This window comes from Scyliorhinus canicula, chromosome 1, assembly GCF_902713615.1.
Source record: "Scyliorhinus canicula chromosome 1, sScyCan1.1, whole genome shotgun sequence".
Classification (NCBI taxonomy): Eukaryota; Metazoa; Chordata; class Chondrichthyes; order Carcharhiniformes; family Scyliorhinidae; genus Scyliorhinus; species Scyliorhinus canicula.
The window spans coordinates 26,961,078-26,987,523 of NC_052146.1; the positions used below are offsets into that span (position 1 = coordinate 26,961,078).

General features: G+C 48.0%; 1 protein-coding gene across 1 annotated transcript in view; it reads left to right on the plus strand.

Annotated features, from left to right (window-relative positions):
• The window catches only part of LOC119978323, a 492,194-nt gene extending 476,215 nt beyond the window's left edge, over positions 1–15,979 (plus strand). The window contains exon 19 of the mRNA XM_038819870.1: positions 15,897–15,979. Within this exon, the coding sequence (XP_038675798.1) occupies positions 15,897–15,979 (83 nt within the window). The remainder of the gene's footprint in view (positions 1–15,896) is intronic.
• The last annotated feature ends 10,467 nt before the right edge of the window (positions 15,980–26,446 follow it).

Genomic DNA, 26,446 nt, shown 5'->3' on the forward strand with positions numbered 1-26,446 from the left:
CACACCAGGGAGACAACATACCATCCTGGAATCACTTTTGTGGTCACAGGAATGCCCATCTGTTCCCCTTAAAATTGAATACCCTCTCACTATAGCCCTGGTCCCTATTCCCTCCCTATCTGCATAGTTGAGAAACACATAATATCCGTTTTAGAGGACTATCTGTCTACCTCTACTCCACCTGGTAGGTACCCATTGATTTCTGTCTGTGCCGACTTAATCTTTGGTGTGACCACCTCTCTAAATGTGCTGTCTACAAAAATCTCCATCTCACAGATGTTCCAGCTCTGAAACATAGATATCTAATCTCCTTCTTTGGCGATCACTCGCTAACAAGTATGATTGTCCACCTAAGAAAATCCATGTTACTGGTCATGGGTTCTTATGGGTTCTTTCATGGCTGATGAGACCGTTCCTGGAGCCACATCTTCGACCACACACTTAGCAGGTGTTTCAGGGAAGTGGGATTGGTCCTTGGACTCATCACTGGTATTCCTTTCTTGGCTCATTTTCCAGGCCTTCTTTTACCACCAGGGGTCTTCAGCACGTTCCTGCAAGTAGGTCTCTTCTGAACAAGGGTCTCGGAGGTGTTGATGTCTATGTACATTTCTTGAGGTAAGCCTTCATGGTGTCTTTGAAGCACTTCCTTTGTCTTCTCGTTTGAAGCCTTCCTCGAGCTGGGCAAAGCAGATTTGCTTTGGCAGTCGGGACTCTAACATCCGGAACACATGGCCGGCCCAGCAGAGTTTGCTTTGGATGATCATGGCCTCGCGTGGTGGACTTGGCTCCTTCAAGGACACTGATGTTAATATGCTTGTTCTCTCAGCTGAAGCAGAGAATCTGCTTCAGACAGCATTGATGGTACTTCTTCAGCGCTTTGAGGTGGCGCCCGTACGTAGTCCAGGTTCTGACCCAAATAGAAGAGTTGGGAGAACCACCACTTTGTACGTGAGGATCTTGGTGTCAGCACCGGTGCAGTTATCAAAGACCCCTGTCCTTAGGCGTCCGAAGGAGACACTTATGGATTAGATACAATGTTGGATCTCTGTATCGATGTCAGTCTGAGAAGAGAGGTGGCTCCTCAGGTATGGGAAATGTTTCATGTTTGGTAGGGTTTTTCCAATGATCTTGATGGCAGGAGAGACCAGATCTTGTGCTGGTGCAGTTTGGTAAATGAATTGAGTCTTCTCGAGGTTGAGGCTGAGACCGCTTCTTTGGCATGCTTCTGTGAAGCGGAAATCTCAGCCTCACAGATGCTCCAGTGTGGCTCCACTCATTGCTCCAGCTCTGAAACATAGAATTTCAGTAGCTGCAGCTGGAGTCACATCCTGCATACATGTTTATCCTGGACACAGGAAGTGTCCCTAGTTTCCCACATAGCACATGAGGAGCATTATAAGTGTAAAGCTGCCCTGCCATGACTTGCCTTTAGATTACACCCCACACGAACAAAGAACAAAGAAAATTACAGCGCAGGAACAGTCCCTTCGGCCCTACAAGCCTGCACCGACCATGCTGCCAATCTGAACTAAAACCCCCTACCCTTCCAAGGACCTCCATTCCCATCCTATTCATGTACTTGTCAAGATGCCCCTTAAAAGTCACTATCGTATCTGCTTCCACTACCTCTCCTGGCAGTGAGTTTCAGGCTCCCTCCGCCCTCCGTATAAAAAATTTGCCTAGTACATCTCCTTTAAATCTTGCCCCCATCACCTTAAACCTAGTAACACCCTGGTTTCTGAGTATCGTCTCTATCCATGCCCCTCATAATTTTGTAGACATCTATCAGGTCGCCCCTCAACCTCCGTCGTTCCAGGAGAACAAACCAAGTTTCTCCAACTTCTCCTCATAGCTAATGCCCTCCATACCAGGCAACATGTTGGTAATTTGGTAATTCTGTACCCTCTCCAAAGCCTCCACATCCTTCTGATAGTGTAGCGACCTGAATTGAGCACTATCTTCCAAGGGCGGCCAAACTAAGGTTCTATAAAGCTGCAACATGACTTGCAAATTTTTTAACTCAATGCCCCGGCCGGTGAAGGCATGCCGTATGCCTTCTTGACTACCTTCCTCACCTGCGTTGCCACTTTCAGTGACCTGTGTACCTGTACACTCAGATTCCTCTGCCTATCAATGCTCTTAAGGGTTCTGCCTTTTACTGTATATTTCCCATCTGAATTAGACCTTCCAAAATGCATGAACTGACATTTGTCCGGATTAAACTCCATCTGCCATCTCTGCCTGTCTCTAACCGATCTATATCCTACTGTATCTCATGACGGTCCTCATCACTACTTGCAATTCTCCCAGCCTTTGTGCCATCCGCAAACTTCCCAATCAAACCAGTTACATTTTCCTACAAATCATTTATATATTAAAAGCAGCAAAAGTCCCAGCACCGATCCCTGAGAACACCACTAGTCACAGCCCTCCATTCAGAAACGCACCCTCCACTGCTACCCTCTGTCTTCTATGACCTGTTCTGTATCCATCTTGCTCGCTCACCTCTGATCTTGTGTGACTTCACCTTCTGTACCAGTCTGCCATGAGTGACCTTGTCAAAGGCCTTTCTGAAATCCATGTAGACAACATCCACTGCCTTACCCTCATCAATCGCTTCCTCAAAAAACTCAATCAAGTTAGTGAGGCATGATCTCCTCTTCACAAAACCATGATGCCTCTCGCTAATACGTCCACTTATTTCCAAGTGGGAGTAAGTCCTGTCTCGAAGACTCCTCACCAATAATTTCCTTACCACTGACATAAGGCTCACCGGCTTGTAATTTCATGGATTATCCTTGCTACCTTTCTTAAACAAAGGAACGACATTGGCTATTCTCCAATCCACTGGGATCTCCCCTGTAGCTGGTGTGGATACAAAGATTTCTCTCAAGGTCCCCTATATTTACTGGGACTCACTTAGAGCTATTACTTAAAGCAATTTCCTCCCTTGACTCTCAGTTTTCTGGGGAATATCCCACCAGGCTCAGGGGATTTGTCTACTTTAATGTTTTTCAAAACCCCAATACCTCTTCCTTTTAATTCTCAACATGACCCAAACTATCTACACACCCTTCCTCAGACTCATCATCCACCAAGTCCTTCTCTTTGGTGAATACTGACGCAAAGTACTCATTTAATGCCTCGCCCATTTCCTCTGGCTCCACGCATAGATTCACTCCCCTTGTGTAGGTCAACCCTCTCCTGGTTACTCTGGTTCTCTTTACTTATGTATAAAAAGCCTTGGGATTCTCCTTAATCCTGCTGGCCAATGGCGTTTTGTGACCCCTTTGAGCCCTCCTGATTCCTTGCCTTAGTTTCTTTCTACTTTCGTATTCCACACTTGCTTTGTGTGTTCCCAGCCTCCTAGCCTTGACAAATATTTCCTTTTTCTTTCTAACTAGACTCACAACATCTCTTGTTATCCAAGGTTCCCAAAACTTCCTATCCTTACAGGAACGTGCCGGTTCTGAATTCTTCTCAACTTACAGTTAAAAGCCTCCCACATGCCAGATGTGGATTTGTTCTCAAACATCTATCCCCATTCTATATTCTTCAGTTCCTGCCTATTATTGTTGTAATTAGACTTCCCCCAATTTAGCACGTTTGCCTGAGGACTATACTTATCTTTATCCAGTACTTTAAGGCTTACTGAATTGTGGTCAACGTTCCAGAACTGCTCTCCTACTGAAACGTTGACCACCTGGCCCTGCTCATTTTCCAATACCAGGTCCAGTGCCCTAGTTGGACTATCTACATACTGTTTTAAAGAGTCCTCCTGGATACTCCTCACAAATTATGTACGATGCAAGCCTCTAGCTCGAAGTGAGTCCCAGTCAATATAGGGGAAGTTAAAATCACCCACCACAACAACCCTGTTACTTTTACACCTTGCCAAAATCTGCCTACTTATCCGTTCCTCTATTTCCTGCTGGCTGTTGGGAGGCCTATAGTAAACCCCCAACATTGTGACTGCACCCTTCCTAACCCTGAGCTCTACCTATATTGCCTTGCATTCTCCTTAATTAATAGTGCAACTCCCCTACCCCTTTTACACCCCCCTCTTTCCCACCTGAAACATCTGTATCCTGGAACGTTAAGCTGCAAATCCTGTCTTTCCCTTAACTAAGTAAGGGCAACAACATCATGGTTCCAAATACTAATCCAAGCTCTAAGAGCATCTGCTTTACCTGTTACACTTCTCGCATTGAAGTAAATGCATTTCAGTCCACCAGAACGTCTTCGATCAGCAACCACACCCTGTCTGCTCTTCTCCTGAGTCTTACTCACCCTACTCTCTAGTTCCCCTTCAGTTAATTCACATTTTCTTTGGTTCCCATCCCCCTGTCAAACTAGTTTAAATCCTCCTGTGTGACACCAGCAAACCTCCCGGCCAGAACACTTATGCCCCTCCAATTTAGATGCAACCCATCCTTCTTGTGCAGGTCTCACCTTGTGCAGATCCCAATGGTCCAGATATCTGAAACCCTCTCTCCTACACAAGCTGTTTAGCCATGTGTTGAGCTGTACTATCTTCCTATTTCTAGCCTCACTGGCACGTGGCACAGGGAATAATCCTGAGATTACAACCCTTGAGGTTCTCCCTTTTAACTTTCTACCTAACTCCCTAAACTGCTGCTGCAGGACCTCGTCACTCATCCTACCTATGTTGTTAGTACCAATATGTACCATGACTTCTGGCTGTTCACCCTCTCCCTTCAGAGACATCCTGGACCCTGGCACCTGAGAGGCAACATACCATCCTGGAGTGCCTTCCATGTCACAGAAGCGCCTATATGTACCCCTAACTATAGAGTCCCTCATAATTATTGATCAAGTGCTCTTTGTCCCTCCGTGCTTAACAGAGCCAGCCATGGTGCCACTGCTCTGGCTGCTGTTGTTGTTTCCACCTGACCATCCCCCCCAACAGTATCCAAAGCGGTATACCTGTATTGTGTGCAGTTTTGATCTCCTTCTCTGAGGGAGGATGTTCTTGCTCTCGAGGGAGTGCAGCGAAGGTTCACCAGACTGATGCCAGGGATTGTGGAACTGTCATATGAGGAGAGATTTACTAGATTGGGATTGTTCTCGCTGGAGTTCAGAAGAATGAGGGGGGGATCTCATAGAAACGTATACAATTCTAACAGGACTAGACAGGGTAGATGCAGGGAAGATGTTACCAATGATGGGTGTGTCCAGGACCAGGGATCACAGCCTGATGATTCAGGGTGAACCATTTCGGACAGAGATAAGGAGACATTTCTTCACACAAAGAGTGGTGAGCCTGTGGAATTCATTACCACGGGAAGGAGTTGATGCTAGAGAGGGGGACAACCACAGGGTTTCCTGCACTGACTTCCTGCCCCTTCTAGCGATCACACATCTATCTGCCTGCACCTTGGATGTCACCACATCACTAAAACTCCTGTCTATAATGCTTTCAGCCACCCTCATGCTCTTCATTACTGCTCCAACCTAAACATTGCGGTCTGTGAGGAGCTGCAATTGGGTGCACTTTGTGCAGATGTATTTGCCCGAGACTCTGGAAGCATCAAGGATCTCCCACATCTCCCAAGTGCAGAGCTTAACCTCACTGACTGACATTTCTATCACCAATTAAATTATTTACGAAAATTTATCAAAGTCTTAACTTCACTTATTGCTGCAGATACCCGAGGTAGGTCTTTATATCATTTACCTTCCCAGGATGCTCTCTGGACCTCTCCCTGCAGATTAATAGTTACAAAGCAAGAAGAAAAAAACAAAACAAAAAGGGAAAATGCACCTCCTGCTCTGCACCAAATTACCGCACTGCTCCAAATTACCAAGTTTAACTCCCACTCTGGCTGTGTCACTCAGACTGTTTCCCACTTCACGTGCGCAAACCTTACTGAGATTGTGTTTAAGCTTCTCTGTTATTTGAGCTCAGCTGGGCTGAGATGACACACACACCAGTTAGGCTTCCAACAGAATAATGCAATTTACACCTTTTGCCTCTAATCTTCCAAGTTTGAGAATATTGATAACACTCGGGACCTTCTTCGACTCCAAATCCTTACTCTGTAACAGAGCTTACCTATTTTTTTACTGTACTATCAAACAGTAGAATAGATACTCGTCATTCTAAATCTAAATCTAAAAAATTCCTACTTACCAATCAGCAGGTTCACAGACGGCTGCACTACATGCTGACTGTAGGACACTCTTCACACTCTGCTTCACTGCAATGCTGTCTGCAGGACACTCATGGTAGATGCTTCACTATGCTGCTGAACTTTTCCTAGAACTCACTATTTGAAAGGGTTGTAGAGGCGGGAACACTCACACCATTTAAGAAGCATTTAGATGAGCACATGAAACAGTATAGCATTCAAGGGTACGACCAAGTGCTGGAAAATGGGATTAGAAGACATTTGTGCTTGATGGCTGGCACAGGGCAAAAAGGCCTCTCTTTGTGCTGTAAAACCCCATGACTGTAACTCCAAACACAGGCACCACTGGACATTGGTGTTGAGTGCTCGAGACATGTGACACCAAATAACAAAAATCTACTTTGTAGAGAAATGCAAATTGTTTCTCAAAGCTGCCCCTACCATTCAGCAGTGTGGACACTGGTCAGAATGACATAATCTATTATTCATGCTGATGCACTATCAATTACGACGAGACAAGAGTAGAGAGTAATCAAGGCTTTATTACAGAGATGTGTGGCCTCCTACAGCTGCTGCCGAAATGGCTGCAGTTCGGAGAGCACACACATTTATACTCCGCCTACTGGGCGGAGCCAGCAGGCAGGGATCTACCCCCGTACCCGTAGTACATGGGCCTTACCGTAATACCCTTGTCTGCAGTGCAGTATATACAATATAATACAACAGTGGTGACTACCACACATACATAGAGAACTCATCCATCATTTCAATCCAAATCAAGAAAGCCACTTGAGTGAACAAAGAACAAAGTGGGCCCAACATTGTCCAAAGTCATGTACCTTGTGGTGCATGCCAACTCTTCACCGAACTTCCAAATTTCACCTGCCGTCATCCTTGCATTTCTAGGAGGATGGAGTTATCAGTCCCTTCAGGAAGTTTACTTTGGGGCATGCTAGTTATTATTCCATCAACATTGAAGAAACCTGTGTTAGACCAAGTTTATTCTGGATACTGTGGAACGCTGTGCATGTAAGTGATCTCAAGAAGCTACTTTTGGTGGCCTACCCCAGACCAAGATGTTGAAACCAAGGTAAAATCTTGTTCATCATTAATTGGCACCACTCCATCCAGGGAAATGGCTGGAAAACCCTTGGCAGCACATCCACATCGATTTTGCTGGTCCATTTGAAGGAGCTCATGGTGGTATGGGTGCTCATGGCACAAAGTTTCAATGATGTCCTCTAATTCTGCTCAGTGTACAATTCAAAGGTGCAGACTCGATGGGCCGAACGGCCTCCTTCTGCACTGTAAATTCTATGAAATAGTTGGGGGGGGGGGTGGTGGGCTGTGCGGTCGGGGGCATAACCCCGTACATTGCGTGAGGCGACCGTGAGCGAGAGCGCTGGTTTCTTGGTCGCCGGGAGGTCAAGCATTGTCCCTTCCACGAGGCGCTGGCGGATGTAGTCAGACCCTATGCCTGTAACGAACGGCTCTTGGAAGGAGCACCATACCCAAGGTCAACATCTCCACCCTATCCCCATAACCCAGTAACCCCACCCAACACTAAGGGCAATTCTGGACATTAAGGGCAATTTATCATGGCCAGTCCACCTAACCTGCACATCTTTGGACTGTGGGAGGAAACCGGATCACCCGGAGGAAACCCACGCACGCATGGGGAGGATGTGCAGACTCCGCACAGACACAGACCCAAGCCGGAATCGAACCTGGGACCCTGGAACTGTGAAGCAATTGTGCTATCCACAATGCATCATGGACCCCGCTGGCGGCCACCCCATCGTGGACCCCATCAGTGACCGCCCTCAGCCAACCACACGCCTGCACCGCGCGGCAGCCAACCAACCCCGGGGGACCTAAATCCTACTTCTGCGGACAGACAAAACAGCCCCGGCAGCGCTGCCTGGCGAGGAGTGTGCTCTGCAAGGACTGTGAAAAGAAGGGACATTATGCTGCAGTGTGCGAGGCCCGCTCAATCGCCGCTATTCTCCCTGCACTCCCCACGTGCGGCCAGTGGGCACCGCCATCTTCCTCTCCTCAGACCACGTGTTGGTGGGCGCCGCCATCTTGCTCCACTCACAACACATGAGGCCCGTGGGCGTCGCCATCTTACCCGCCTCAGGACCCCTGCCCATCCGGTACCTCATCGGGCCGCTCATCGCCTACAACCGCCAACGACCAGCCACGTCTCGCCTCGGTCACGGTCGACCAGTCTTGACCGCACAACCTCGCGACCGCTTCGACAAAGGTGAAGGTCGGCGGGCACGAGATATCCTGCCTTCTGGACTCCGGAAGCACTGAGAGCTTCATCCACCCCGAGACGGTAAGGCGCTGCTCCCTCGCGGTACACCCCGCTAACCAAAGAATCTCCCTGGCCTCCGGATCCCATTCCGTGGCGATCCGGGGGGTACTGCATCGCCACCCTCACCGTCCAGGGCGTAGAGTTCAGTGGCTTCCGGCTCTATGTCCTCCCCAACCTCTGCGCTGCCTTGCTACTCGGCCTGGACTTCCAGTGCAACCTCCAGAGCCTAACCCTGAAATTTGGCGGGCCCCGACCACTCTTTACTGTTTGCGACTTCGCGACACTTAAGGTCGACCTGCCTTCTCTTTTTGCAAACCTAACCCTGGATTGAAAACCTGCCGCCACCAGGAGCAGACGGTACAGCGCCCAGGACAGGACCTTTATCAGGTCTGAGGTCCAGCGGCTGCTGCAGGAAGGTATCATCTAGGCCAGCAACAGCCCCTGGGAGCCCAAGTGGAAGTGGTGAAAACCAGGGAGAAAAACAAGATGGTCGTTGACTACAGTCAGACCATCAACCGGTACACGCAGATCGACACGTATCCCTTCCCACACATATCTGATATGGTCAATCAGATTGCACTGTACCGGGTCTTCTTGACAGTGGATCTGAAATCTGCCTACCACCAGCTCCCCATCCGTAAGGTGGACCGCGTTTTAAGCAGACGGCCGCCTTTACCATTTCCTTCGGGTTCCTTTCGGCATTACCAACGGTGTCTCGGTCTTCCAACGGGAGATGGACCGAATGGTTGACCGGTACGGACTGCGATTACCCATCCTCGGCTATGTGGTTCAATACAGAGTTCTAGGGTCCGACCCCGACCGCATGCGCCCCCTCATGGAACTCCCTCTCCCCACTGCCCCAAGGCCCTCTAACAGTGCCTGGGGTTCTTTTCGTATTACGCCCAGTGGGTCCCAAACTATGCGGACAAGGCCCGCCCACTCATTCAATCTACCGTTTTCCCACTGACGGCCGAGGCTTACCAGGCATTCAACCGTATCAAGGCCGATATCGCCAAGGCCGTGATGCACGCAGTCGACGAGACGTTCCCCTTCCAAGTCGAGAGCGATGCATCAGACGTCGCTCTGGCCGCCACCCTCAACCAGGCAGGCAGGCCCGTGGCATTCTTTTCCCGCACCCTCCATGCCTCTGAAATTCGGCACTCCTCCGTCGAAAAGGAGGCCCAAGCGATCGTTGAAGCTGTGCGGCATTTGAGACATTATCTGTCCAGCAGGATATTCATTCTCCTCACTGACCAATGGTCGGTTACCTTCATGTTTAACAACACCCAGCAGGGTAAGATCAAAATGATAAGATCTTGAGGTGGAGGATTGAGCTCTCCACCTACAATTACGAGATTTTGTATCGCCCCGGTAAGCTCAACGAGCCCCCCGATGCCCTGCCCAGTGCACAAGTGGACTGACTCCGGACCCTGCACGATAATCTCTGTCACCCAGGAGTCACCCGCTTTTACCACTTCATTAAGGCCCGCAATCTGCCCTACTCCATTGAGGAAGTCAGGGCTATCACCAGAGACTGCCAGGTCTGCGCGGAGTGTAAACCGCACTTCTACCGGCCAGACTGTGCGCGCCTGGTGAAGGCCACCCGGCGCTTTGAACGCCTCAGCATGGACTTCAAAGGGCCCCTCCCTCCACCGACCGCAACACGTACTTTCTTAGTGTGGTCGATGAGTAATCCCGATTTCCATTCGCCGTCCCATGCTCCGACATGACATCTGGCACCGTCATCAAAGCCCTCAACGCCATCTTCGCTCTGTTCGGTTTCTCGCCTACATCCACAGCGACCGGGGATCCTCATTTATGAGCGATGAGCTGCGCCAGTACCTGCTCAACAGGGGCATTGTCTCGAGTAGGACGACCAGCTGCAACCCCAGGGGAAACGGCCAGGTGGAGCGGGAGAATGGGACGGTCTGGAAGGCCGTCCAGCTGGCCTTACGGTCCAGAACTCTCCTGGCCTCCCGCTGGCAGGAGGTCCTCTCCGACGCCCTTCACTCCATTCGGTCGCTCCTGTGCACTGCGACTAACGAAACCCCCCATGAATGTCTCTTTGCCTTCGCCAGGATGTCCACCTCCGGGGTTTCGCTCCAAATGTGGCTGGCAGCTCCAGGACTCGTACTCCTCCGTAAACACGTGCGGCTCCACAAGGCGGACCCGTTGGTTGAGAGGGTACAGCTACTCCACGCAAACCTGCAGTACACCTACGTAGCGTACCCCTATGTCTGCCAAGACACAGTCTCCCTCAGGGACCTGGCACCAGCTGGGTCCCCACACCCCTCCCTCTGCTCTGGTGCCACCCTCCCTTCCCCGGTGCGCCCCACCACAGCCCCCGCTCCAGGACAATCCGTCTTCCCCTTGCTCCAACCCGGGGATGAAGAGGATTTCGACATGCTCCCGGAGTCACCGAAGACCAAGCCAACGCCTGAGTCTCCACCAGCACTGCGGCGCTCTCAACGACAGATCAAGACGCCATATTCTAAATTTGTAACCTTCTCTGTAATTTTGAAGCCAATCTGTATGTAAATAGTTTTTCCACCCTCCCGCTGGACTCATTTTTAACAGGGCGTGAATGTGGTAGTCACCATTGTTGTATTATATTGTATATACTGGTATTACGGTAAGACCCCTGTACTACAGATATGGGGGTAGATCCCTGCCTTCTGGCTCTGCCTACATCTGTGTGCTCTCCGAACAGCAGCTATTTCGCCAGCTGCTGTAGGAGGCCACACATCTCTGTTTAATAAAGCCTCGATTACATTCTATTCTCATCTCGTCGTAATTGATAATGCATCTCAGAGCGAGATATGCAGCAGGTCACCTCCACTTATCAAAGCATCCCTACAGTGCAGAACAAAGAACAAAGGAAATTACAGCACAGGAACAGGCCGTTCGGCCCTCCCAGCCTGCGCCGATCCAGATCCTTTATCTAAACCTGTCTCCTATTTTCCAAGGTCTACTTCCCTCTGTTCCCGCCCGTTCATATACCTGTCTAGATGCCTCTTAAATGATGCTATCGTGCCCGCCTCTACCACCTCCGCTGGTAAAGCGTAAAGGCACCCACCACCCTCTGCGTAAAAAACTTTCCACGCACATCTCCCTTAAAATTTCCCCCTCTCACCTTGAAATCGTGACCCCTTGTAACTGACACCCCCACTCTTGGGAAAAGCTTGTTGCTACCCACCCTGTCCATACCTCCCATAATTTTATAGACCTCAATCAGGTCCCCCCTCAACCTCTGTCTTTCCAACGAAAACAATCCTAATCTACTCAACCTTTCTTCATAGCTAGCACCCTCCATACCAGGCAACATCCTGGTGAACCTCCTCTGCACCCTCTCCAAAGCATCCACATCCTTCTGGTAATGTGGTGACCAGAACTGCACGCAGTATTCCAAATGTGGCCGAACCAAAGTCCTATACAACTGTAACATGACCTGCCAACTCCTGTACTCAATACCCTGTCCGATGAAGGCAAGCATGCTGTACATCAATTTTCCCCAAGCCCCTTTAACCTGATGTGTTTCTGTTTTGAAGGTTTTTTAAATTCTTAAGGATGTTAAAAGGACAGCTTAATCATGACTTAGTGTTGTATTCTTTGGGGGTTGTATTTGAATTAATGGTTGCTAAGATGTTCACTGTATGTTTCAAAAAAGTTTAACTTGAGTTCACAGAATAAACATTGTTTTGCTTTAAAAAAGACATTTCCATTTCTGTTGTACCACACCTGTAGAGTGGGTCGTGTGCTCCCCATACCACAATCTATTAAAAGTTGTGAGTCAGGGGAACTCCATGACACACTTTGGGGTTCTCTAAACCCTGGCCCATAACACATGCAAAATGTACAGCATGCATTAACATCTTATTACTAGGCCCAACTTGATAGTCTCCAGCCTCACACGATGCTCGGCCTCCGCCAGGCAGAAGTGATGACGGGGCGGTTCACTTGTGGTATTTAAAATCTGGAACCAGGCACCATGGCTACTCAGGAAGAGAGAGGAGGTAGGTAATGACCCCAAAGCGCAACGGTGGGCTGACAGTTGTGCCGCTGGCTGGGGGTTGTCTGCCATGGCTGGGGTGCCGGGGGGGGACAACCAGGGGATGGGCCGTGGGGTCAGGGTGTCCTCCCCGGGATTGGAGCCTCTGAGCACGGACCGCCTATGCCGTGGCCAGCAAGGCAACCATCTGGCTGTACCCCCACTGACAGCCCACTGTGGCCCGTAGATGTGCAAAGCGCCACTGGCCATATGGGTGTCTTCGCCCCCCCAGGCCACCCCCAAGGAGTCCACAGACCCCATCCAGCCTATCAACGGAATTGGTGTGGCCCATTGCAGCCCATGGCCCATCAGGTATTGGCACACCCCAGTGCAACCTACCGAGGCGTTGCGCGACTGTAGGGGCAGCTGGCGAGCTGCAGAGCACCTCTCGACTGACGGAAAAATGCACCGTGACCATCACAACCTGGAAAACATCCCCTCTGAGGGCAGATGCCTCACCAGTGGCAACATCAGCAAGCCCACCCCACAGGACCACTAGCTGTCACCAACCCCATCCATCCTGCTGTCCACAGATAAGTAGGTGCAGCAGGTACACCACACATAAGATCCATAGTGCATCACAGTTACATTCCCAAAAGGTGCCCACCCCACTGGCTGACCGCACCCATGTATCCTGCCCGCACACATGGAGTCAGTCAGTGGCGCACTGTGCCTACCCCTCCATCCCACACCTGGAGCCACCCTGCTGGTTAGGTACCACATGGCCCACCTAAGAAAGCCCCCCACAACAGGGTAGGGCCCATGACAGGGGAAGGTGGCACAGAGCATTTCCCTGGCATGAGTAGTGTCAGCCACAGGTACCCAGGTAGCAGGGATGTAGGCGTGGGTTTACAGGGGTGCGGTGCAGAGGGCAAAGTGTCAGGGTGAACAGCCAGGGGTGGGAATGCTGAAGGGGGAACCTATGGGGATAGGGGCTGCACCGTAAGCCAGGGCCCCCGAGCAGCCTATTGGACCTGGTTGGCACAGGAATACATGCCTGCGCTTCACCCCTGCAAATAATGGAGTTCGGAGTCAAACCAGGGGCGGAATTCTCCGAACCCCCGCAGGGTCAGGGAATCGCCCGGGGTCTTCGTAAATCCCGCCCCGCCATAGCCGGAATTCTCCGCCACTACTGTTATGAATTTAAATCACCAGGATCGATTTACAGTCCTTAGATTACAGAGAGGTTCATACACCTTCTTGCTGTGACTGCAGCTATCCAGCTCTGAAAATGAAACTAAAACACACACTGCAGCCTGCTCAAAAACGAAAGCAAAAAGCTGACAGACAGCCCAGCTCCACCCACTCTCTGACATCACTGCAGTGGTAAACACCCATTTCTTAAAGGCATTCTCACCACAGATATTTATACACCCCCAGTTATAAACACCCGTTTCTTAAAGGTACTCTCACATGTTCATGCTGTTTCGCGCTGAGTGGACCGCATTCATTTGCTACCGAGGCACCGGAGCATGGCGTTCCGTTAGGCACCTAGTGCCGACCTCAATTTTCAGTTGACGCCTGATTCTCCGCTGATTGCAATTTGCCAATCTGGCGTTGCTGGACGGAGAACCCTGCTCCTGGTCTTTCTTTAATTAAATAGCACTGGGAGATCAACGGGTCCCAATTTTAAGTTGTATCAGGCTAGATGTAGATTAGATTGGTTAGATTGGAAATATATTGTCTCTCCTTGACTGGAATTCCTCCCTGACAACATAGTGGGTGTACCAACATCTGAAGGACTGCAGCAGATCAAGAAGGTAACTCACCACCACCTGCTGAAGGGTATTAGGGATGGGAAATAAATGCTGGCCTCACCAGAGGCGCTCACATCCCGTAAATGAATCTTGAAAAAATATGTCAGGATGTGATTCTTTTTTCAGAATATTAAATCTCTGAAACAGGGCACCATCTCAGCTGAAGGATGATAATTTACTCAATACCTCCTAGCTTTACCTGAGCCTTTTTTCTAGCTGGGGTGGATAGGGATGCAAAGAATCATCAGGGACAAAGTTATCTTCTGGTCCTGCTTTGATCACCATGGATGGAGTCAAAAGAAATGCTTCCCATATTGTCCTGGATTATTATTTGCTCTCGAACAGGCGCCGGAGTGTGGTGACTGGAGGTGTTTCACAGTAACTTAATTGCATTGTTATTGTTGGCCTACTTGTGACACGAATAAAGATTATTATTATTCTGCTTGTCCTAGTACATTTGGTGGCATGGTGGCACAGTGATCAGGACTGCTACCTCACAGCACCAGGGACCTGAGTCAATTCCGGCCTTGGTCACTGTCTGTGTGGAGTTTGCACTTTCTTCCCGTGTCTGCCTGGGTTTCCTCTGAGTTTTCGGGTTTCCTCCCACAGTCCAAAGAAGTGTAGGTTAGGTGGATTGGCCGTGATAAATAGCCGCTTAGTGTATAAAGATATGCAGGTTAGGTGGTGTTACGGGGAGTGAGCCTGGGTAGGATGCTCTTTCAGTGGCTCGGTGCTGACTCAATAGATCAAATGGCCTCCTTCTGCATTGTAGGAATTCTATGGCTCTATGGAAATAAAATTATTTTTGGTGCGGTGAAAATATTGTCATACAATGGGCATCACAGTTATATGGCATAGGCTGAATGTCCCTGCCATGCTTGTAACTGCCATTTTGTTCACCCCAGATCAATTATTTTCCAAATTTACAGCTAATATTTTGACACTTACATTTTTTCATGTTCTGTTTAAAGACCTTTGCCTGGAATTCCTGCAGTGGTATTCCATACCTCTTATAGGAGCTTTTTAGCTGAAGATCATTGAAACTTCTAGAAAAACATGAACAGCTAACAATACCCACTGTCTGCTTTTTTAGAGTTTCTGTTCACGTTACAGGAGAACCATTAAAAATTTTTTTAAAAAATTAACCCAATTCTTTTTTTTTCCACTTAAGGGGTAATTTAGCGTGGCCATTCCACCTGTCCTGCACATCTTTGGGTTGTGGGGATGAGGCCCACACAGACGCGGGGCGAATGTGCCAACTCCGCACGGACTGTGACCCGAGGCTGGGATCAAACTTGGGTCCTTGGCGCCATGAGGCAGCGGTGCCTAACCCATCACAGGAAATCCTTCCCCATTCTGCATATCAATTCGTTCTGATTATGAAGCACAGTCAATCTTCCTAAATTTGATGAACTGTAGAAAGAAACTGGAAGAGAACACACCAAAAATAAATGCTGCCGACATGGTTGTTTCGTATTTCATCTCTTACTTTTGATGAATTGTTGCCTTATATAATTTTGTCCAATTTTTCCATACCCTTCAAAGTTCAATATTAACATGATAATATTTTATAAAATGAGAATCAATGTATGTCATATTATGATTTAAATATATTTCAGATGTGGAAACTGGTCAAGAGAAGAATGCTGTACCTGTGGAGAAAAAACCATCTCCTTTAGTATCAGGTACGCTATCACACTGATGAATTCATTTTATTAAAGGGTGGCTGGCAGGTTAGATGTCAGCTGTTTTTTGAATGCAATCTGCCTGCAACAGTGGTTACATCTCAAAAAGATAATTCAGTGGTTGTGAAATGCTTTGGAACTGTATAAATTCAATGGCCATGAACTTGTGTTCTAAGGCATAGCTAGTGCCAACACTATGGAAGTCCTGAACTGAATAAATGGCGGCTGGAATGATTCCAATCACCTCCAGTGTGGATGGCACGGCATTGCATATCTTGACTGAATGGGTGGTAATGTAGGCATGCTATGCATATGCTGGAATCATGCAGTTTGGGCAGAAGCGGTTATGATCCACGAGCTCCGGCTTTGCTCATCCTTTAATTCATCATTTTATCTTGATGCACACTTCATATTGATCCTTTTCTGGGTTACATGGTATGTGCTATGCCCTGGAAGTTCCTGATTGGTGTTTCTGTGAGGAAGAACCAAGATAAAATGTTAAAATCCTCAATTGCTTGTGGCGGTTCGAGTGAGCCAGGGTGGGGCCCGATTTGCAGTGGTGCAATTGCTGTTGATTGTCCTGCATGCATCTGGATGATGGCTACCATCCAAGATGTTGTCTTGGCTGAGAATATTGACTCTGCAGTGTAGGTCCTTAAATCTAACTTTAAAGAGCTGCAAGGTACTGTTATGAGAGTAGAAGAGATGCATGAAAAGGTTCTCGTACTCGGAAGAGCACTTTCCCCAGTGTTGACCTGCCTTTGTATTGTCAAAGTCCTTTTGCAAGATGTATTGGCCATCCTGACTGGCTCAGGAGAGAGGAGTGATCCTGAGCCCAGTCCCTGTCAAAAAGTGGAGGCAAGTTCCCAATTCATTTCAAAAATTGGCTGCCATGCTTTGGTAATCTTGATTTGGAGGCTGGAGGCAATAGATTCAACGGAGCACAACGTATCTTGTCTTCGAAGCCAGGGGTCAGTCTGATCCACTGATCAGTGGTCCTTTATTGACCGGTTGGATTGGATTTGTTTATTGTCACGTGTACCGAGGTACAGTGAAAAGTATTTTTCTGCAAGCAGCTCAACAGATCATTCAGTACATGGAAGAAAAAGGAATTAAACAAAATTCAAGAAAATACAAGAAAATACATAATAGGGCAACACAAGATATACAATGTAACTACATAAGCATTGGCATCGGATGAAGCATACAGGGTGTAGTGTTAATGAGGTCAGTCAATAAGAGGGTATTTTAGGAGTCTGGTGACAGTGGGGAAGAAGTTGCTTTTGAGTCTGTTCGTGCGTGTTCTCAAACTTCTGTATCTCCTGCCCGATGGAAGAAGTTGGAAAAGTGAGTAAGCCGGGTGGGAGAGATCCTTGATTATGCTCCCTGCTTTCCCCCGGCAGCGGGAGGTGTAGATGGAGTCCATGGATGGGAGGCCGGATCTTGATGCTTGACGTGAGAGGTTGGAAATGACTGAGCCTGACATATCATTCCCCCTGGACGTGGCCTAGGTTGTCTGAGAGGTGGCATGGTGGAAGTGATGCGCCTTGAGCATCCATCGTTGGAATCCTTGAGAGATCCAAAACAGTGCTTTTGATCCTGCCTAATCCTTTGCCTTCTTGTGCAATGTCGAAAATGTCTTTATCCTGAAAATTGTCCAGCAGTTCTTCTGTAATCCGACATTGCTCCAATTGATCATGTTGCTGATTATTTCTTCTTGTGCGCAATGTGAGCATGATGGCCTGTTTATTGATGATCTTAAGCTAGCAGATTTATATTGAATCAATTATGAGGAATGTGACTTGTGCGCAGTTTTACTACTTTTTGTTGTTGGGTAGGAAGAGTGGGGCTGGGACGGGGGACAGATGGGTGATTTGGAGGGTAGGGCTTGTTTGGTTCTTGCATCGGTTGAGGACAGTTAGAGCTAATCTGTTTTGGGTTTATTTTTGGCATAATTTATTTTGTTTATTTTTATGTTATTGAATTTATGAATCGATAGGCACGATTCAGCAGACTCAAGATAAAGTCCGCTGAATGGTCAGCGGATTTTTTTAAGGCACCTGCAGCGTTGAGAAAGATCCTGCTATTCAACGGCACGTTGTCAATTTTTTCTTCTCAGGGAGATTCTCTCTGCTGAGGTTGGACAGAAGGTTTTCCTGCAGGAAGGGCTCCTCGCAGATATGGGGGCCAGTTTGGAAGGCTTCCCGATATTCTCTCCCCTGCTGCTCCTTTCAGATCCCATCCCCCATTTTTGTGACCCTCGCCCCCCCCCCCCCCCTCCCCCCTCAGCCCACCAACTTTGGGGAGGCCCTGGAACTCCCCCTCACCCTCCCTACCTGGCAAGGCCCCCTTGGACCAGATGCCTGGCAGAGCCAGCTTGAAACTCTGGCACTGCCAGCCTGGCACCCTGGCAGTGCCAACCCAGCGCCCTGACAGTGCCCAGGTGCCAGAGGAATGTCACGGTGCCACCCTGCCCTGTCCCTGACCAACTGAGGTTCTCCAATGGCCTGGGATACCCCCCGAAGTGTTGTTACAACTGGTCCATTCCTGTGTGGACTAGTATTAAACATGCCCTGGCGAAGTTTCCCAGGCACAGCTGGTGAATCCCGGGTGCTGGGCAAATCCTTAATCCAGGTATTTAAATGAGCCCAGCAAGGGCAAGATCCAGATCGCGGCAGGTTGAGCAAGTCGGGCGACTCATGGTGGGACTGGCACGAAGCCTGATTCTGGGCTTGCGCACAATTCACCCGTTGCACCTGGATTTGCGCAGGATGCAACGGCAGGGTCACTAAATCGCGCCCCATCATCAGCGGAGTTCTCCATCGGTGGGGTCCGCCGGAAGCGCACACACGCCCACGGGTTTCCCAACGGCATGGAGTGGCCATAATGGGGAACCCGGTAGCTCAAGTGGATAGGACTGTGGCTTCACAGCGCCAGGGTCTCAGGGTCGATTCCCTGCTGGGTCACTGTCTGTGCAAAGCCTGCATGTGCTCCCCGTGTGTGTGTGGGTTTCCTCCGGGTGCTCCGGTTTCCTCTCACAGTCCAAAGACGTGCAGGTTAGGTGGATTGGCCATGATAAATTGCCCATAGTGACCAAAAAGGTTAGGAGGTTTAAGTGGGTCGGTGCAGACTCGATGGGCCGAGTGGCCTCCTTCTGCATTGTACATTCTATGTTCTAACCCCATTGGCCGGCTACAGGAACAGAGAATTCCTTTGTCGATGGAGAATTCCTGAGTCGGAAAACGAGGCTGGCGGACCGGAGAATCCCACCCTATGTCTTTATCTTTCCAGGTCCTGAGCATATTTCTTTATTCTGGGGGGACTGGTTTCCTTCCCAGTTGCTGCCAGTCCTTTCTTTCCATTTGTCTGAAATGGTTTTGTTTCTGTACAGGGCCTGGATTGGTGTTTCGGTACGTTGTGTTGCATGGGATTGGGATTTTCGTGCTCCTTCTTCTGTTTTTATAAGGGTGAATCTGCACTTGGCTTCTGCATAGGTGCAGTTGGGTCTGGTTTCCAAAGCGTAGGGGCTCTGATGGGCCTGTGGTGCCATTTCCACTGCAGGAGTCAATGAGATTTATGTTGGTGCGCACCCTACCATGGCGCGGGAAGACTAACCATGATTTTCCATTGTGTTTGCAGAACTGTGCGGGTGGGGTTGGTGTGCATTGTTTTGTCATGCTTTTGTTACTTTATCCTGTCTATCCCTTGGTCTCTGTTGAAGATGTATGAGTGCCTAATCCTGTCTAATTATATCAAGCCGATTGTGTTGTCGCTCTCCTGTTCCATTCTGTACTCATGTTTTTAACTTGTTTTATCCTTCCCAATCATAGGGATGTATTATTTTGTGACTTTCTTTCGCTGTCCTCATAAATGGAAAACCTCAATAAATGTACTTTAAAAAAAGAGGTGTGCAATTGGCAAGCAGTGTTGGTCAGCCAGCACAGAAGAGATGTGCCAAGTCACTGAGTGCCTTTAAGACAGAGATAGATAGGTTCTTGATTAATAAGGGGATCAGGGGTTCTGGGATGAAGGCACAAGAATGAGGATGAGAAACATATCAGCCATGATTGAATGGCGGCGAAGACTCAATGGGCGAATGGCCTAATTCTGCTCCTATGTCTTATGGATGGTGGGAGTTGTTGTAAGTCAACAACATGGCCAGCAGAATTTCGAATGACCTACGTTTGTGGAGGATAGAACTCGTGAGGCCAGCCAGAAGTGCATTTGAATAGTCAAGTCTTGTAGTAACCAAAATAGATAAGAGCAGTATTTTTTAAACTTTGTCTTCCACGTTTACAGAATGGCCGACTCTCGTGACCCACGCCACATTCACAAAAGATTCTCCACAGTTACTTTTAAAAACGTCACACTCATTGATGACAGTTCTGTATTAAATGTAAAATTGTAATTTGCACTGCTGCTTCACCTTAAAGGACAACTCCACCCCGACACCATGATAAAGGGTGTATTTCAGGATTATTTTATATCTTCACAACCACTGTTAGCATTTGGCGAATTGCCTGCAAGCGCTGGAAAGATTAACAGGCTCAATATTACAGTTTTAACGACATCACATTCATCGTTCAAAACCTAACACCACCTCGGATAGGAAACTAACTCAAAACTTCAACTTCAGAAACAGGGGCATGGTAGCACAGTGGGTAGTACTGTTGCTTCACAGCGGCAGGGTCCCAGGTTCAATTCCTGGCTTGGGTCAACTGTCTGTGCGGAGTCTGCATGTTCTGCCCATGTCTGTGTGGGTTTCCTCCAGGTCCTCCGGGTTTCCTCCCACAAGTCTCGAAAAGTGTGCTTTAAGGTGAACTGGACATTCTGAATTCTCCCTCTGTGTACCTGATGGATCTGTATTTTGTTAATATATTTATGTATCGCCGCACTATATATCAATCTTACAGAACTCGAGACTGAGCTTCTTGGGCGAAGTCAAGTATATCTTTATTTGTGTCGGTTTCAAAGTCTATTGACCAAGTCAAATTTTATACGAATACAGAATCTAAAAAGTTGTTTGTCCAACGCAAATACAGATGGTTGAGTTGAATTCAAGATACAATTCAGTTTGGGGTAATTTATTCAGATCAAAATGCACAATACAAAAATGAAACAAAAGTAAATAGCTGTTTGCAAAGCAAAGTAGAAATAGGTTTCAAAGGTTAGGTTAAAGGTGAATTCAGAGAGAGTGAGAGAGAGATGAGAGCTGATTTTGGAGAGAGCAAAAAAGGTTCTCTCCCCTTTCTGACTGTGATTGGGTTAAAATAGTTATAATTATTTAATTTGATTAAATATCTGTCTATCAAGGTTTAAGAGATAATATGGCATGGGAAAACTTCTCAATGTTTCTACAATATGGGGTGATCGGCCACCTGTTTCCCACCATGTTCTCCAGAAATGGGATGTTTGCCCAGTAAGATAACAATGAGGATTCTGTCACGTGGATAGTCAGTTTGAATACTGACTTCCTTATCAGATCTTTTCCCATGCTCTCAGCATTTTCTGCTGTCATGGCTTATTATATGATTTTAATAGTATAATGTCACAAAATAATTTCTTCCCTTAAACTTTTATCACCTAAAGAAAAATAGGTTTCTATCAGTACCCGAACAAGTGCCGGAATATGGTGACTCTAAGCTTTTCACAGTAACTTCATTGTAGTGTTAATGTAAGCCTACTTGTGACAATAATGATTATTATTATTATGAGAGGTGGAGGAGGCTGTTTGTCCGGATTATGCCACCCAAAGATAATTTTACAGGTCTTTGACTGCAAACTGCCCAACTCCACTGTGGCCCACAGAGAAAGAAAGTCCACGGCACTAGCTTCGACATCAGCCTCATGCAGTCATGCACTGAATTGCAGTGAGAATTTACCTGGTGAGAAAATGGAAAAAATGGCCAGGCGATCTTTGGGCATCATTTTCGGTGATCTTTTGGCAACCAATTCTACACCAACTGCGACCCATCCGCGGGTCGCAACCCTCACTTTGAAAATCACTGGATAAGAGTCTCAGCAGGAGAAAAGCTGAGGCAAGTGCATTGTCAGGCAATGTTACGGAGTTAGAAATAGGTGGTTTTAATGATGGTGAGCAATATTGTAAGAAGTTCTTCTCGGGATCAAATATAACACTATTATGACCTGCCTGGATCCTATTGGCTGGGACAATTGGTTACCCCATGGTACTTGAGGAATATGAGCTCCCTAATGTGAGGGGGGTGGGACCATCATCAGCAGCACAACTGTATAAATAGAGCTGGCCAGTGTGGTACTTTATCTTGAAAATATTTAGTGAAGGAGCCGCAACTGCTTCACTGGGCAAGGAATTCCATAGATTTACAACCTTTGGGTGAAGAAGTTCCTCCTAAACTCAGTCCTAAACCTACTTCCCCTTATTTTGAGGATATGCCTCCTAGTTCTGCTTTCACCCACCAGTGGAAAAAACCTCCCTCCATCTATCCTATCTATTCCCTTCATAATTTTATATGTTTCTATAAGATCACCCCGCATCCTTCTAAATTCCAACGAGTACAGTCCCAGTTTACCCAACCTTTCCTCGTAATCCAACCCCCTGAACTCTGGAATTAACCTAGTGAATCTCCTGTGCACACCCTCCAGCGGCAGTACATCCTTTCTCAGGTAAGGAGACGAAAACTGAACACAATACTCCTGGTGTGGCCTCACCAACACCTTTTATAGTTGCAGCTTAACCTCCCGAGTCCTAAACGCCATCCCTCGAGCAACGAAGGACAAAACTCCATTTGCCTTCTTGATCACCTGAAAACCAATGTTTTGCGACTCATGTACCAGGTCCCTCTGCACAGCAGCATGTTTGAATATTTTATCATTTGAATAATAATCCCTTTTCCTGCCAAAATGAATAACCTCAGATTTTTCAACATTGTATTCCATCTGCCAGACCCTAGACCAACCCCATAAACTGTCCAAATCGCTCTGCAGACTTCTAGTATCCTCTGCATTTTTTGCTTTACCACTTTGATGCACTATCAATTACGACGAGACGAGGGTGGAGTGTAATCGAGGCTTTATTAAGCAGAGATGTGTAGCCTACTGCAGCTGCTGCCGAAATGGCTGCAGCTCGGTGAGCATACACATTTATACTCCGCCCACTGGGCGGAGCCAGCAGGCAGGGATCTACCCCCGGACCTGTAGTACAGGAACCTTTCCGTATTACATCTCGTATGTGATTATATACAACAGTGGTGACTACCACACACTTATCTTAGTATCATCTGCAAACTTGGACACATTGCACTTGGTCCCCAACTCCAAATCATCTGTGTAAATTGTGAACAATTGTTGGCCGAACACTGATCCCTGAGGGACACCACTAGCTATTGATTGTCAACCAGAGAAACACCCATTAATCCCCACTCTTTGCTTTCTATTACTTAATCAATCCTCTATCCATGCTACTACTTTTCCCTGAATGCCATGCATCTTATGCAGCAATCTTTTGTGCGGCACCTTGTCAAAAGCTTTCTGGAAATCCAGATATACCACATCCATTGGCTCCCTCATTGTCGACCGCACTGGTAATGTCCTCAGAAAATTCCACTAAATTAGTTAGGCACGACTTGCCCTTTTTGAACCCATACTGCGTCTGTCCAATGGGACAATTTCCATCCAGATGCCTAGCTATTTCTTCCTTTATGATAGATTCCAATATCTTCCCTTCTACCGAAGTTAAGCTAACTGGCGTACAATTACCTGCTTTTCGCCTGCCTCTTTTTTTAAACAGTGGTGTCATGTTTACTCATTTCCAATCCGCCTGGACCACCCCAGAGTCTAGTGAATTTTGGTAAATTATCATGAGTGCATTTGCAATTTCCCTCGCCATCTCTTTTAGTACCCTGCAATGTATTCCATCAAGGCCAGGAGACTTGTCAACCTTTAGCCTCATTATCTTGCCCATCACTACTTCCTTGGTGATAACAATCGTCTCAAGGTCCTCACCTGTCATAGCCTCATTTCCATCAGTCACTGGCATGTTATTTATGTCTTTCACTGTGAAGACTGACCCAAAAAACCTGTTCAGTTCCTCAGCCATTGCCTCATCTCCCATTATTAAAACTCCCTTCTCATCCTCTAAAGGACCAATATTTACCTTAGCCACTCTTTTTTGTTTTATATAATTGTAGAAATATTTACTATCTATTTTAATATTCTGAACAGGTTTACTCTCATCACCTATCTTACTCTTTTTTGGAGCTTTTTTAGTGGGCTTTCTGTAACACCCTAAAGATTTCCCAGTCCTCTAGTCTCCCACTAAGACTAGTCTCTCTTTGCCACTTTGTAGGATTTAACCTCCAATTTGATACTCACTTATTTCCTTAGATATCTACCGTCCTTCCTTTTTTTTTAATAAACATTTTATTAAGGTATTTCTTTGGCATTGTAGCAGCAACAAAATCATCAATGTACATAACAAGGAAAATATTATCATAGTGCAAATACCACCTCCCGCTCCCACAGGTCCCACCATTACTTATCCCCCCAATCTACGCTAGCCTAACGATCAATTCTCTGCGAAGAATTTGACAAATGGTTGCCACCTCCGGGCAATCCCTCAAGAAACCAAAAAGGGAGTGCAGCCTAGGACAGACAACATAAACGTGCTCCAGGGTCTCCACCAGACCGCAAAAGTGGCAGGTCTCTGGCAGAGCCGTGAAGTGATTTAAACTATAGTTGCACGGCACTGCCATGCGCAGCACCTCCACCCCAGGTCCCCTAGTTTTCTGGGGAGGACACCTCCGCAGAGGGACCTGCAGTGGGGACCTCCGCCGCTGGACGGCAACGAGGCACGCCAAGGCATGTCCGGGCGGCGGGCAAGGACAAGGAGGTGGAAAGTGTGCACCAGCAAGCCGTACAGGAAACCCCTCCGGGCAGTGCGGGGCGGCTGGGGCTGTGGGGCAGCAGCACCCTGGGGGGCGGGGTTCCGGGGTTTAGGACCAGTGTGGAATTCCGTCCGAGCAGGGATCCGCTCAGACGGGATGCCACCTCACAATCGCGCCGTCTCAAGTCCAAGTGTGCCCATGGGGCCGAGGACGACTGTTTTGAGGCCTTGAATAGCATTGCCCGCGCACCAGTCAGACACCGCTCCGCGCCTGGCAAGCTCGTAGGGTGTCATCCAGCCCGCCACCCAGCACGTCCCCGATCCTGGTCACCCCGGCATCCACAGCCCTCCGCTCCGCCAGCCACCTGAATGGATATTGGCAGAGGTGCGGATTCCTGAGCAGCGGCTCCCTTACGACACTTATAAGTCTTCTTAAAACTTTTCTCCTAATTTTCCTTATCGTGGAACCCATATCTTCATGTAATAACCTGCTGCTTCGCTTTCTATTTATGTTTTTATTCCTTTTAGTATTACTGGGCCTATTCACTGAGCTCTCCTCAGTCACTGTATCCTGTACTGTGGCCCTTTTTGATTTTTGACTCTGGCTTCTCTGCCTTACACTTTTCCCCTTACTGCCTTTTGCTTCTGTTCCTGTTTTACTTCCCGCCGACTTCGCATTGGTTCCCATCCCCTTGCCACATTCGTTTAAACGCTCCCCAACAGCACTAGCAAATGCCCCCATTAGGATATTGGTTACAGGCCTGCCCAGGTGCAGACCGTCCGGTTTCTACTGGTCCCACCTCCCCCAGAACCTGTTTCAATGCCCCAGGAATTTCAATCCGTCCCTCTTGCACCATTTCTTGATCCACACATTCATCCTATCTATCCTGGCATTCCTACTCTGACTAGCGCGTGGCTGAGATTACTACATTTGAGGTCCTACTTTTTAGTTTAACTCCTAACTCCCTGAATTCAGTTTGTGGGACCTTATTCCATTGTTTCACCTACATTGTCGGTGCTTATATGCACCACGACAGCTGGCTGTTCACCCTCTTCCCTCCAGAATGTCCTGCAGCCGCTCTGAGACATCCTTGACCCTTGCACCAGGGAGGTAACATACCATCCTGGAGTCTCGATTGCGTCTGCAGAACCGCCTGTCTACTGCCCTTTCTAGTGAGTCCCCTATCACTATAGCCCTGCCATTGTTCTTCCTGCCCTCCTGTGCAGCAGAGCCAGCCATGGTGCCATGAACCTGTCTGCTGCTGCCTTCCCCTGATGAGCCATCCCCCTCAATAGTATCCAAAGTGGTATATCTGTTTTGCAGGGAGATGACCGCAGGGACACCTGCACTGACTTCCTACTCTTTCTCTGCCTTTTGGTCACCCATTCCCTGTCTCCCTCACCAATCCTAATCTGCGGTGTGACCAACTCACTGAACGTGCTAACCATGACGTTCTCAGCATTGCGAATGCTCCAAAGTGAGTCCACCTGCAGCTCCAGAACCGTCAAGTGATCCAACACGAGCTGCATGTCGGACACACGTCTTGCATGTCAAGGTACCAGGTCAGTGGACATGTCCCTGAACTCCCACATCGCCCACGCGGAGCACGGAACGGGTCTG